This window comes from Microcebus murinus, chromosome 8, assembly GCF_040939455.1.
Source record: "Microcebus murinus isolate Inina chromosome 8, M.murinus_Inina_mat1.0, whole genome shotgun sequence".
NCBI lineage: Eukaryota > Metazoa > Chordata > Mammalia > Primates > Cheirogaleidae > Microcebus > Microcebus murinus.
In genome coordinates, this window is record NC_134111.1 from 26,091,100 (window position 1) to 26,106,055 (window position 14,956).

The 14,956-nt window shown below is 40.0% G+C and overlaps 1 protein-coding gene across 2 annotated transcripts in view; it reads left to right on the plus strand.

The window, feature by feature from the left end:
• ARHGAP15 (Rho GTPase activating protein 15) overlaps positions 1-14,956 on the plus strand; it is a 604,592-nt gene that overhangs the window by 540,040 nt on the left and 49,596 nt on the right. The window contains exon 13 of one of the 2 annotated variants that reach the window (XM_020288414.2): positions 3,450-3,555. The exons of the other annotated variant lie outside the window; for it this stretch is intronic. Coding sequence (XP_020144003.1) covers positions 3,450-3,555 — 106 coding nt within the window. The remainder of the gene's footprint in view (positions 1-3,449; positions 3,556-14,956) is intronic. 2 annotated transcript variants of the gene reach the window in all.

The window sequence follows — 14,956 nt, forward strand, 5'->3', positions numbered from 1 at the left end:
ACAGAATTCAAACCAAGGTTCATCTATTCTAATCCATGTTCATGTCTTTCATTAGTTCACTAATTCTTTCATTATTCATTTAACCCACTACATACAATATAAAAACTGCCTAGCTTTATAGAAAAATTCCCTTTTTAATGGGGGAAATTGACAGGCATTCAAGCAGTGGAAATATCAAGTGTTGTACAAGTAAGATATTCTAAGTGCAATGGAACACAGGAGAGGGAGAACTGTATCTAAGTGAATAATTCTTTTACTGGTGGCTTAACAAACTTGGTAATGTTTTAATATCTACTCAAGCGTCATATCAGCGACCCTATAAATTCAAGTACTTCCAATTAAGCAATGCTCAGCCTTTTTTAAACCCACCCTCACTGGATCATATGTTCCCTAAAACTAAGGTTTGCTGTATGTAGCCATTAAGACAACACTCCGCTTATTGTCCATCAAGGTTAATTTGCAGCTGCTACTTCCGTAGCCCTCAATGGGAACTTATCCTTTCTTGGAGATTCTGACATTGACCTGATTATTACTATAGTCAGAGACTTCAGTGAAATTAGTAGGGTCTCTTCTCCTCCTCTTCCTAATATCATCTTTGTCGCTTGAACCAAATGTTTCACCAGATCTGTAGGTAAATTATACTACTAACATCATGCCAATCTATGCAGAATATATTAGCTTCTTGAATATATATGTATGTATGTGTATATGTGTATAATCATTGTTGTATGGTATTAGCTTCAGATAATTAGATAAAAGGCATTCAAGCATCTCTAATAGCTCTGTTCTTGGCATACTATACCAATTCACTCTCTCCTTTATTAACTTATTCTGTCTTTTTCTCTGAGTTTTTTTTTTTTTTTTTTAGATCCCAGTTGTTCATGTGAAGCATCAGCATCACATCTTACCAACATTAAGCTACAAGGGGGCTTTCTACTCTTTGTCAGAAAAGATTCTGTCTGGCATAGACTATGATGTTGCAACTTTCTTTTTTTCTCTTCTCTCTCCCCTTTGTTTCTTTCATTTGCAGTTGGCCAAGCCATATCATGTTGGAACTCTTCTAAGAATAACTGCAATTTTGAAAGCTTTGACTGTGGGAGGCATTATTTATAGGCCTTTGTGGTTTTAGGAGGAAAAAGAAAAGCTTCCAAGCAGAGTTCTACTAGGAAGACTGCCCCCACCTCACTTTAGCCAAATATTAATACCATCTTCTGCAGGATAGTTTCCTAGAATTCCTTATAAAAAGTTTCTTTTGTAACAACGTATTAAAGAAACTGCCAATTTCTAAACTAACTCTTTCTTACCCTACTATATAAAGTTTATATACCTACTGACAAAAGCTTTTGGAAGTACATCTTATTAGGAACTGTGTTTGGCCTTAGTATCAGAGATCCATCCCCAAAGGCTTCAGTACACAAGGCCTTATTTTCTGTGCCAAAGAAACTCAGAGGCAGGCAGTATAGGGTTGATCTGACTACCCTTCAGATTCAGGGGGGCTTCCTCCACCACCTGTGTGTTCCACTCTGCAGGGCTTCAGTTCTCAAGAGCATCTCCTAGTACAGCCATTCCATCTACATTCAAACAAGCAAAAAGGAGAGAAGGTAAAAAGGCAAAAGACCTAAATCAGCTCATACAGGGCCTCCCAGAAGCCTTCTCCCCCAGCAACTCTGTGACTTCAGTGTCATTAGCCAGACTTGGTCACATGGCCACTCCAGCTGCCAAGGCAGCCAGGAAATGGGCCCTTTCATCTGGGTATATTGCCATGCTCTCAACAATGAGATTGTGTTGCTAAGGAAGAAGGGAATGGATATTGGGTGGGTGTCTGCCTTACGTATTATTCCGTGTGTGTGTGTGTGTGTGTGTGTGAGAGAGACAGAGACAGAGACAGAGACAGAGAGAGAGATCTTTTCCAGCAGTGACCTCTTTGGAATCAACAGGAGCTCTGTGCTAAAAGTTAAAGTACAGAAAGGAAAGAAACCTATGTCAGTGTTCGTAAAGTGTTTTAAGTTCAATAAATAATTATACATCTAGATGGTAAGGCCCTGGTTAATACTATGGAAAGATGAATTCCCCATGGCACTAAGTAACTGGGTTCTTATTTTGACATCCATGACTGTTAAGGGGAAAAACCCCAAAACTCAGAATGAGGGAAAGCATTCTATGTGGTATGCAGTTTTGAACAACTTCCCATTTTAAGAAATGTCTATGGCCAAGTATTACACTATTTTGTATGTTTTACTTTCTCTTATTTTATGTGTGTATGGGATTTTTTTGTTTGTTTTTTGGAGAAGGTCTCATTCTGTTGCTCCACCTATAGTGGCTTCATCATAGCTCACTGCAACCTCAAACTACTGGGCTCAGGCGATCCTCCAACAGCCTCCCATTAGCTGGGACTACAGATGCACACCACCATGCCCAGCTAATTTTTCTGTATTTTTAGTAGATATGGGGTCTTGTGCTTCCTCAGGCTGGTCTAGAACTCCTGACCTTAAGTGAGTCTCCTGCCTTGGCCTCCCAGAGTGCTAGATGTGAGTGCTAGTGTTACAGATATGAGCCACTGTGCCTGGCCTCATTCTGTTATTTTAAAGCACAAACAAAATGTGTTAGGGAGAAAGGATAGCATAGAAGTAAATAAAAAAAATCTTTTCCCTTCCACAAAATCAAGCAGACAATAGAATATTTGTAATCAGATTAGTTATGTGTCCTTGTTAGCTTCCTACTGCTGCTGTAACAATAACACAAACTCAGTGCCTTAAAACAACACAAACTTACTATCTTACAGTTCTGCATGTTAGAAGTCTGAAATCAGTTTAATCAGGCAAAGATCAAGGTGCTGGGAGGCCTGTGTTCCTTCTAGAGCTCTGTTTCCTTGCCTTTTCCAGCTTTTGATGGCTGTCGTCATTCCTCGGACCACAGCCTCCCATCACATAGCCTTTTCTTCTCTGTTTCCATTGTCACGTTGCCTTCACTCTCTCTGACTCTCAACCTCCTGCTTCTCTCTGGTAAGGATCTTTGTGATGACATTGAGCCTACCTGGATAATTCCAAAAAATCTTGCCATCCCCAAATCCCTAACTTAATCACATCTGCAAAGTCCCTTTTGTCATGTGAAATAACATAGACACATGTTCTGTGGATGAGACCATGGATACCTTTTGAAGGCCATTGTCCACCCTACCACACCTTGTAAAATAGGAAATTTAAGAAAACCAACTCAATACCTGATCTTAAAAGGAAGATTATGCCAAAGTCATACTGTTGTTGCCTTCGTGTTACCATGGTCTAATTCAGAGTCAAAACTAAGAAACTCAATAATAACTAGGTTGAATTGGCCGCCGATTAGGACTTTTAGTTTCTGAGTCTTGGTCTGAAATTGTCCTAAGAAAAATCTCTCCTATACCTCTGAAATCTAGGGTTTTTCCTAACCTTCTTTTTAAATTTTTTTTCCAGAAAAGCAAGACAACAACACAAGAATTGAAACTATAAAGTCTCTTGTACAAAAACTCCCTCCACCAAATCGTGACACCATGAAAGTTCTCTTTAAACATCTAACGAAGTAAGTTATAAGCGTTTCTCAGTGTGTCATATTATAGTCATTTCCTAAATGAGCAACATTTAATTTTAAATCTCTAAGAGAAAAGTTTCCCAATGCATCCACTGCATATTTTTCCCTCTCGCTGACCTAACTCTTCCTACAGAAGTTGGAGAATGCACTAGAGATAGGAAGGAGACTCTACAAAAGGAACTTCTGAAAACGTTTATTTTTCATGGCCTTTTCAACAAGTAGATTTTTGCTGATTGATTGTCAGAACCATCACCAGGGCTCAGGGATGGTCTATCTTGACTTTGTTATCTAATGCAATACAAAGGGCATGAAATGATTCAGACATGAGTTCAAAATTGAGCCCCACCATGTACCAAGTGCTATGACCACAAATAAGTTTATGAAATCCAGTTTCCTGATCTGTAAAATGTTGGTTCAGATTGATAAGGTGCTGTCCATGTAAACAGCTAGGAGAAGAGTATTCCAGGCAGCAAAAAGGCAGACGTAAAGCCCAAGAGGCCCCTAAGAGCTTGCAGTGTTTGAAAAGCAGACAACGGGCCAGGACCACTAGGGCCTGATGTGCTGGGGTGGGGCGGGAGGTGGCAGGAGCTGGGGTCCCAGACATAGGACTAGTGTCTGGTCACATGGATTCTTGTGGGCCACAGTGAGAGGCTTGGATTCCATTCTAAATACAAGGAAGAACCACCTAGAAGCACTAAACTGAGGGAGTATAAAAAATTGCTCTGGCTGCTGAGTGGAGAATGGATTGCGAATGTGAAGACCCAGAGGCCCTTGTTGTCCAGGCAGGAGATACTGGTGGCTTGAGTGGAGCCATCAGAGAGAAATTGGTGAGACACTGTGGAGGTGTAGCAGCTTGGATTTGCTGCTAGTTGGCATAGAGTGTGGGAAGGAAGGAGAAATCAAATGTGCCTCTTTGGGTTTTAACTCGAGCAAGCAGGGAAATAATAGTGCCACATGCAGAGATGGGTAAAACTGCGGGAAAAATGGGTTGCACAGGAAAAGCAGATTTGAGAGCTCTATTTTGGACATGTTAAGTCTGAAATGACTGTTACTCGTTTGCCTTCTGTTAACACCTTCTTTAGATAAGGCAAAGTGCAACACAAGAGATGAAGTTTTAGCTTTCACTATAAATGTATAGCAATATTGAAGCCTGATAGAGTTTCAAATAGATTGGGCAGTTTTGCTTTTGTGAGATTACATCTCCTCCTGAATCATCTTTATCACCCCTTCCTTGGGGTAAGTCATTGCTACAGATTGTTCAACTAATCCATCAAATGACTTTTAATTGTGAACATAATGCATGCAGTTGCACCAAAAAAAAAAAGCAACAGATGTGTAAATACATTAAAAAATGAAATTTGCCTAGTGGTCACTCATAGCCTGCTGAGCAAAAGTAACTAACACTTTGGTATATATCCTTTCCAAGCTGTTTCTAAGCATGTGCAAACGTATGTATGTATGGTTGTTGTCTTTTGTTAAAGAACATGACACTGCATGGATTCTTCTGCAAATATTTTGCAACTCATGGACAGCCTTTCATTTCATTAGCTAGACTTGTCTTACTGTTTCTAATGATGGCATGGTATTCCATGGTATGGATAGCCCATATCTTGTTAAACCGGTCATCGCATTAGGGAACATGTTTTAATCTGATTCATTATGTTAATTTCTCTTATTTTACTCTTTGGGGAGAACTTTATCTCAAAATTCAGAACATCTCTTATTACCAAAATGTTCCTTCTTGTCACTTTCACATGCTGGCTTCAGTGGGAAAACCAGTGTGGTTTAGTGGAAGGATCTCGAGGTTTAAACAAACAGAAAGAGAGAGACCTAGAATCAAATCCTTACTCTATACTTTACTCCCACTATGATCTCAGGCAAGTAAAATCGGATTAAATAATATCAACCATATCTTGTGGTTATGAGAATTAAATGAGATAATGCATATAAAATGCCTGGCACAAGGTACGCATTCCTCAAACGTTAATTCTTTTCCCCTAGGATCCAGACATACCATGAAAGGGGTTTCAAGTTACAAATAAATACTGGAGTGCTTATCTCAGTAACTTTAACTGGACAAAGTCATAAAACAAATGGAAAAGTATACCCTTTAATGCTATGCAATACCTAGTCTTGAAGTTCTTGAGAAATATCCATTACTCAGTCTCCAATTATTCCGTTTTTTTCCAACTGAAAGAACATCTATAAAATGAAGAAACTAAGAGTCAGCTAAATCCTCCTTTGAAAAAAATAAAACACACAGAAGAGAATCTATCTAGTTAAAAACCTTCAAAAGATGAAGATCCTTCTAGTCCATGCCACATAATCCCAGTTTTACGAATGAATGCCCTTATCCAAGTTAATTTCCTAATTTTGTAAAAACTTTCATTTAGTTCAATAGAGATGGAAATAGATGTTTTAAAGTAAGATTTAAGATCAGATTATTATATCACTTCACAGCATTCACATTTTAAGATTTATCATTATAGATGGGGAGAAAAAGTGTTATTTGTCAGCCACCAACCTTTCTTGGGTGGTGTGACCATATTTCACCCTGCACCGATTTATAAACTGGGTTTAATTATGCACAAGTGTGTGCACACGATTATATCTTGTTAAGCATTTTTTGCTAAGTTTTTGATAAACAGCCAATCGTGGCATGTCATCAAAGCCTGAGAAGACTAAATAAGAAGATTGTTTAACAAGAATTTAAATACATTCATGTTTGAAAGAATCATTAAAATGTTTTCCTTAGTCTTGATGCATTTGGTAGTTCTTCAGAAAATCTACCGTCAACACTCGTATGTAGTGTTTATTCCAAATTGTTGCAAATATATATATTTTGAAGTTTGTTTAGTGAGGGTCAGGGGATGTAATGAAGTGCCAAAAATTCCACTTGACCTACGTACTCTACAGTCAACAAAATAGCACTCCATTTGTGCAGAGTTTTGAGTTAAACACTCTCTCAAAGCACAGCAGCTAACAACTGAGAAAGCCTAACACAGCATAGTGGAGCTGGATTGTGGATGTAAATCCTGTCCACAAAAGCCAGAATTTTTAAAGGATTGTGATTATATTAAACATAAGATTGCACAATGGCTGCACAGGCTGAATAGTCTCAAAGTCTAGAGTCTTTACTCTTAATCAAACTCAAGGTCAAGTTCTATGCTTCTGCTATCATAGCTTCAGACCAGGAATTCAGAATAAGCTATCATCTCAAAATGCCATCAACCAGAAATCTTTATTAATGGCCACTTTCACAAATTGACATTACAGTGATAGGCCTTGGAAGGTCCTGTGGTACCTTCTGAATCATCGTATAAATGGCAAAACTATCTCTATAAAATATACGTGTCAAATGCATTTTCCTGTAGCCTGCTTCTTTGGAACGGCAGGGAGGCAGAGTCAAGATGAAGTTAATGGGAAGGAGGACCTAGAAAGATGGTTTACTTGCTGATGGGTAGTAGCTGGAGGTTGAGAGCCAGTCAAAGGAGTTAAGTAAGAAATAGGGTACCACTAAAATTTTATGTACCAGAAAATTGCATGATGTTCTTAGTGTTTATGAAAGAGTCATCTGACAACAGAATAGAGGGTGAAAAAGAAAGGAGAAAAGAACCCAGGAGGCCCCATGGAAGCTGTAGTTAGATCGGAGTGAGTGACAGACATTCAGTGGAAAGAAATGGTCCAAACCCTGAGATTTTTCAAAGAAAAAGTGCACGTATTTTTATTTCTCTCATTTCTTTATCCCCTATCTCCAGTCAGCCATAGAGAAAAGTCTGAGCTTTCAATGATGGGTAATTTGGAAAAAAGCCCCTTGAGAGCAATAAAAAAAGCAAAAGGAAATATTGTTTAGAAGGGTTCCCTTTTCCCTATTTTGCAAAAGTAAACAGGGGAAAGAAGAAGAAGATATATAGAACGCAAATAAAATAGGTGAATCCCATTTTGGCAAGTGTGTATTGAATCTTCAAGCCCTCTATATCGGCGGTTCCCAACCCCCAGGCCACATACTTCCCGAGTTCCACCTTCCCTTCACCCTCCCACCCCCCATCCCTGGTCCATGGAAAAATTGTCTTCCATGAAACCAGTCCCTGGTGCCAAAAAGCTTGGGGACTGCTGGACTATAATGGTGCTGGTTGATATGTGCCAGCCAGCATATTGGGAAAACCATGTATGTAACATATTTCAAGAATAAAGACCTTCCACATTTTCATACCTTTTGAGCAGATCATATAAAGGGGAAAACTTTATGCAGATAAAATTATTTATGACAGCAGTATTGCAATTGTGGAAACTTAGAAACAACATAAGCGTTCACTGATAGAGAAAGGGTTGTATAAAAGAACATGGTAACGTGGTACATCACATCAGCTTAGTAAAACACAGTTCATGACATTTTTTAATGCTTTAAAATGCCTGGGGAAATGCATGTGTGAAGTTAAATAAAATCACAGATACAATATTTTATATACTCAAAGAGGATATAATTATAAGTATATGAAAAAAGTGCATATAGAAAAGATTATAAAAATATTTACTGAAATGTTGTATTTCTTTGAGTTATTGGATAAGGAGAGTTTTTTGCACCTGTTTCTTTTTCTCTCCTAACAATGGTATAGAAGGGGACTTCGAGGTTAAGGGAGCAAAGAAAACAGGCTTTGGAGTTAGGCAGCCCTGAATGTGAGTGTTTGCTGTGCCACTTACTGGACGTGCCACCTTGCCCAAGTCACTCAAATCTAAGTTTCCATTTTCTCATCTGTAAAAGGGAAATTATAATTGAACCTATCTATCCCTATAGCGATGAGTTTATGAATAATGCTTTTAATGGGTCTTGCACAGTGCCTTGCACTTACACAATAGGTACTAATAAACATTATATAGCAGGTATTATTTTTATAATGAGGAAAATATAAAATAATTTTTAATGAAATAAGTATAGGAAGACTTACTGAAACAATATGAGGTAAATTACTGCCAGATTTCCTAGATTCCAGAAAATTCTGTATGCCACCCCAGAATCTTTTTCCAAAAGTTGAGTTTCCTTACTAGCCTAACTCAGACAGTTTCCCAGAGTCCCAATGAGGCTGTTTTCACATGTTTGACAAGCCACATGACACCCCCATCCTTGTACCCAATCCCAGCTGTTTTCTGTCACTGACTTCCTATTAACCTGGCAGGCATCTCCCATGGACTCAGTTCCCAGTCTTCACCTGCCAGGTGATAGTTTGCTGAGATGATCATCTGGTCTGCCTTACTTTGGTGCAGGCGTGAGGAGATTGGAGATAGGCATGGGTCTTCCTGGGCTTCTTATCAAGAGCCTCCTGTTACAGCAGTTTCCTAGGGACAGTTCTTTTGTCATGTTGTCTAACTTATCAGAATGATTCTCGTGGTGAGAATTTCCTGCCAAGCAGAACAGAACACTGGCTTTATGAAAGCCTGGTAGGTGAGATGGTTTGAAGCCGGTAGGGCCTTACCCTAAAACTCAATCACCAGTGTAAACACTCCTAGAATCCCACCAAGTACATATCCATCTAGGCATGGTACTGCCCTGGAATTTTTGTTGCCATTGCTATTAATGAGGTATTCTAGATATTGCTGAAATCTTTTTCCACATTTTTATTTCCAAGATAAAAATAATACATGATAATTACAGAAAATTTAGACAATAAATATTCAAGTATTTCCATGGAGCTAAATTAAACTAGTTAGCCAGATTTACTTTGTGGCATGCATTTTGAAAGTCAAAACAATCTCAAATTTTTAAGGAAAGAAAGGACACAAAAGAACACTCGTGTACACATTCATGCATGTACATGTTATTCTGTAAAGTCAAAGCGTCTTAGAAATGGGGTCTTTTAGAACATGAAATAATACCATTCATTCATTTTTGAAAATAGCCTCGGAAGAGTATATTTGCTGTAGGTTTTAGGTGCCAATAAACATTCTTATAGGAGACTTGCACTTTGTAAAATAGGTTGAAAAGAGAGCTAAAATGTTCCCTTTTTCATGGGCTCTAAGAAAATTGTCCAGCTGTTCATAGAATTCCAAGGTGAAAAAATGATATGGCTGAATAGACAAATCTCATGGAAGCATGCCAATCGAATGCCTCGTTGAAAGGAGAAACTGTTGAGCTATGGCTATTTTGTGAGAGTAAACCGATATTTAAAGCTTCTCTGTGGTCTTCATGGATATTAAATAAAATATTCTACAAAAGCATGTCAGAAGCAACTTAAATGATGATGAACTAGAAATAAAGGGGTTGTGTGAGGAAACAATGGCAAGGAAATAATTCGTCCACCCTATCTTTAAAACGGCAGTGTAGGCATTTCTGATATTTGGGGGAAAATACTAGATGTGGTTAAAGAATGTACTTCAAAGCCCACAAGCTGTCACCCTTCTCTCTGGTTGCCCGGGCCGGTGGCTGATGACACCGCCTCCCATCTAGGCCTCTGAATGTTCGTCTCTGCGGCGCTTTGGAGCAGGGTATGTTTTTCTGTGCTGTCTCTGGCACTCCGTTCTTTTTCTGTACACTTTGGTCTTTCACCCAACCACAATACCTGATATCCAAAGACTTGCAGGCCGTGGGTATTTTTACTGGAAAATGAGGAACCTGTGCAAATTGTTATTTTCTTTCACTCTCCCTTTTTTCTTTTCCTTCTCCCCCCACTCCCCGCCCCCACACCCGCCTGCTCCTGAGGGACAGGGGTTGCAAGTTGTTTGAAAGAAGCCAGAAGCTTAATAGCTCCTTTGCTTGTGTATTTGAAATGGCACCCTAATCACTTTGAAGAGCTAATGTACTTCCTACGGGCCTGAGATTCCTCAACCGGACTCCCGTGGCAGAATTTGGTCTGGTAGTTAAGAAAATTAATTACTCTGATCGTGAGGGTGAAGCAATAGTTCCCAACTCCCCATAGTAATCATTAAAATGTCATCTACTTAGGAGACATCTTGGCACAGGATTTATAAGGTTTGTGAGCTGGGGACTAAGGTTCGGTGATCCTTCCAATGGCGCATCCTTGTTCTAGAGGAAGGCTCTGGGAGATAAGGTTTTAAGACGGGAGTGAAATTATTACTTTAGATCTTTAGATTTCACATTTGAATGGTAACATTTACCACTGAGTAATGGGAAACAACAAAACTTAAAGTGGCTACTGTTCCGTCTGCCACTGTCTTCTCTATTATTAGTGATGGTCCACCACATGGAGCCAAATTTACCTATGAGATAAATTTTTTAAGTTGTCACGCCTTCCTCCACTGTGAATCTTGGCCTTTTACCTAATGGAAAGAATTTTGAATCATAAGACATAGGCTTGAGTCCCAACCTCAGCCCTTAGAAACTGTGCAACACTGAGAAAATCGTTCGGTGTTTCTAACTCTCCCTTTTGTTCATGTGTGAAATAGGTCACATTCACACTTGGGAAAATGTTTAACTGTAAAATCCTACCCACTAATTCCTTCAGGAAATCTTAAATGAGTACCTACTGTATTCCAGGCCTAAACGAAATCATGGGTTGGCAAACTATGACCCATGGGCCACGTCTAGCCTGCCTCCTGGGTTTGTCAACAAAGTTTTATTGGAACACACACACCTCTTTGTTTTTGTATCCCTTATGGCTACTTTCCCACTACAATGGCAAGAATGGAATAGCCACAATAAGTTGTACAAAGCCAAATATATTTCCTATTTGACCCTTGGCAGGAAAAAAACCTGCTGACCTCTCAACTCAATGCTAGATGCATGAAAAAAGTACTCCTACCCTCACGTATCTTATAGTCTCCTGAGGTAGACAAATGAGTATACAATTATAGCAAATATGGTACACTATCACAAGATGCTGTGAGAGTACTAAGTGAGAGCTGAAAGTTAGCCTAGAGACATCAGAGAACACCTCCCAGAAGACATGAAACAGGCTATCTTTAAAAATGTCAGCTTGGTAGACAACAGGCCTGCCATAAGAAGAGAGAATACTGTGCGTAAAGGCATGAAGGAGTGCTATGGTGTGATGAGGAAATGGTGAGTCCGCTGGAATGGTTAGAGAATTGGGAATCATAAAGAGAAGTGGCAGAGTATGAGCCTCAAATGTTATAAGCAAGTGCAATTGTGAAGAACATCATATGCTCTGCTAAGGAGTTTGAAATTCTTTTGATAGACATTAGGAAAATCACTGAAGGATCTGAAGCGGGGAGATAAGGTGATGAGATTTGTATTTATAAAGATCACAGTTTTTATAAGAGTGAAGGGTGGTAGGAGGACACCACCAGAGGGAGTGAAGACAGTGAAGAGGCTGACATAACAGTCCACGCCAGCGATCCCCAGCTAAGGGGGCGGTGGGGAGAATTGCGGAAAGGGATGGATGCCAGAGGCACGGAGGAGGTGGATTCAGCGGGACGTGCTCACCAAGTACATGCAAGAGGTTAAGAAGAGGGAAGAGTCCAGGATGGCACCCTGGTTTTTAACTAGGTGAATGGTGATACCCTTAACTCACATCACCTACAGGAAAAGGACCAAATTGGAGACATGAAAGAAACAGGAATCTGGGAGACATGATGTGATTGGGTCATTGTTACATTCTATTAGCAAAGTCCAGTAAAGCAGCAGTCCCCAACCTTTTGGACACTAGGGACCATCAGTTTCATGAAAGACAACTTTTCCACGGGGACAGGTGGGGCGGGGGGGGGGGGTGGGCAGATCTCAGGTGGTGATGCAAGCAATGGGGCCAGGCTGTAAATACAGCTGAAACTTCACTCCTTAGCATGGCACTCACCACCTGCTGTGTGAAGTTTCATGGAAGACAATTCTTCCACAGATGGGGGGCGCTGAGCTCAGGAGGTAATGTGAGTGCCTCCTGCTGTGTGGCCCAGTTCCTAACAGGCCACCGACCAGTACCAGTCCACCGCCAAGGGGTTGGGGACCACAGCAGTAAAGGATTTTGGGAACACAAGAAAGGTGATTGAGATCTAGGTATAAATCTGGGAATTGTCACTTTAAAGATAGTAATGGGGTAAAGTGACCTCTAGGGGCAGGGTGAGCCTAGAATAGAGTCGAGGACAGATTCCCAGAGACTTCTGACCTTAAAGGGCTGGTGTGAGGATGAGATACCAGGAAAGAAGTCTGAGAATGACATACATGTTGATAGAAAGGAAATTTGCCAAGAGCCAGCAGTATTATATTCTGTGATTAAAGCTACTAATTCCACAAAGGAGGCCTAGGAAATTCTCATGATAACAGGACATTGGGAAGAGTTTCTAACAATGACAAGCCACTATTCTTGCCTTCATCATTCAGCTTTTCAAAAATCATAGGAATAAATATAATAATCCAGCAGGAAAAAATGATACTCTGTAGCATAGTCAGATCCAGAAAATATTAGTGAGAATGGAAATTATTAATATAAAGAAGTGACATTGCCCCTTCTGCTATTAGAGCATTGGCTCCAAAAGGACAGGCATTTGTGTCCTTTTGATTCCAGCTGTATCCCCAGGGCCTAGTACAGTATCCCACGTATTGTAGATACTCAATAATTTTGGTTGAATAAGTGGAATCACATGACTTCATTGAACAAGATAGTGATAATCTAATCTAACCAGTGAGCGATTCCAGGTAAGATCAACTTCTTAAGCCTGGAATCTTAGAAACCTGATGTATTTCAGAATAGTGCTAGAGAATATTCCATTTTGAGGGTATTGGTAAGTAAGATGTTCCTCTTGAGTTTATCTCCCCTCACCTGATATTTATCTTTTCATCATGATAACGAGAAGAGGAACATGCTTTTGGTTGTAAAAAAAAAAAAAAAAAAAAGACCATTAATGCTAAGACTGCATGCTAACAGGGTGCAAGCACAATGATGAATGAGTGCTATAAGAGGCTGGCCGTACTGAGGAAGCCTCCGTCCGGGAATCTGTGACCACCCACCAGTGATGGGTGGAGCTTGGTAGATCAATTACTGCAGCACATGGTGACATTGCCAATTCTCGGAGCCTGTTAGAGCAATTACTGCAGTACACAGTGAGATTGCCAGTTCTTCCAATTTCTTGATTATTTGGGATTAGTAATGGATCTTGGAATATAAAAATTTATTTTTACATCTTCTGTCATAATTCTCATTACTAAATTAAAGAACTTCTACTACTTCTACCTCCAATCAGGTCAACCCCAACCTCCCTGTGCATAATTTGTTTGAAATTCAATATTGACTTCATACTACCTTGAATTATTTAGCATCAGATAAAGAAAAACAGTCACCTTGATAACAAAAGCTTGCCCACTGCTTTTAAATGTATAAAGACATTTGGTTCCCCCATTTTATGGAGCAGAGACATAGCAAACTTCAAAGTGGAAGGGGGAAAAAAAATCAACCAGACCTCAAGTCACCTGATTTCCAGTCCACTAGACCACACTCTGCTTTCTTGCCAATACTAATACTCGATTCCGTTTCCAGGGAAGAAGGAATGGTAAAACAAAGGGTGAGAGAGACAAGCCAACTGTGATAGAGGCACAAGCCAATCCCTCGAATTCTCTTTTTTATAATTGAACACCAGATATGATCCCAGCCCTTTACATAAAATTGCCTAATTAATCCTAATTAATTAGTAAACCCTCATATTTATCTAAGAGGTTTTCTTAGTGTCTGTCCTCCCTTCCTCTTTCCCTGCCTCTGCTACATTGCTTTCCATCCCAAAAGCACCGAGGAAAGTTGCATTTTTAGGGGTTCTTTTTAAAAACAAGCACATCATTCATTAACGCTTGTGTGTGTGTGTGTGCGTGTGTGTGCGTAGATACACAGAGAGAGCGTGTTTTCTAAAAGGCAGTGATGGTGCTGCCTTTTACCACCTACTTTCTCCCCTTTAAATGGACAGCACTGAACCCAGATGCCCAACCACGGAAGATATCCTTCCAGAAGCAGCATCTGGCCTCCTGGCAAGCCCGACAGGCGAGTTGTTCGGGGAGCACTGCCGTTGTCTCGCTGTCTGTCACGTGTGGCAGATACCATGGCCTCTCTGGCTGCCATGTCCAGCCAGCTGCCAATTCCTCTCGGCTCACCTTTAACTCTGACAAACCAGTTCCCTCATTTTCCTTTCTCACTGGACTTATTTTTCTCCCTGCTGCCCATGAGAATTTCAGGACAAGCCTCGTTCCTCCTTGCTTTCCGCCTGACACCCTCCTCTCCAGGCCTCTGCCTTTTGAACCTGAGTGAAAACCCTCAGCCATTCAGTCCTACAGTAAAATAGGTTATTTTTAATAATATTTCTTAGCCACTTCTTGCCGGCGTAGCTCCTCATAAACTGTGGGGCTGTTCTCTGAAAAGAAAAACAAAACATTCCATTCTGGTAATTTATTCTGGTCTGTACACAAGACATGAAAGTATTCTTGACATTTGTGTATTATTTAGTTAAA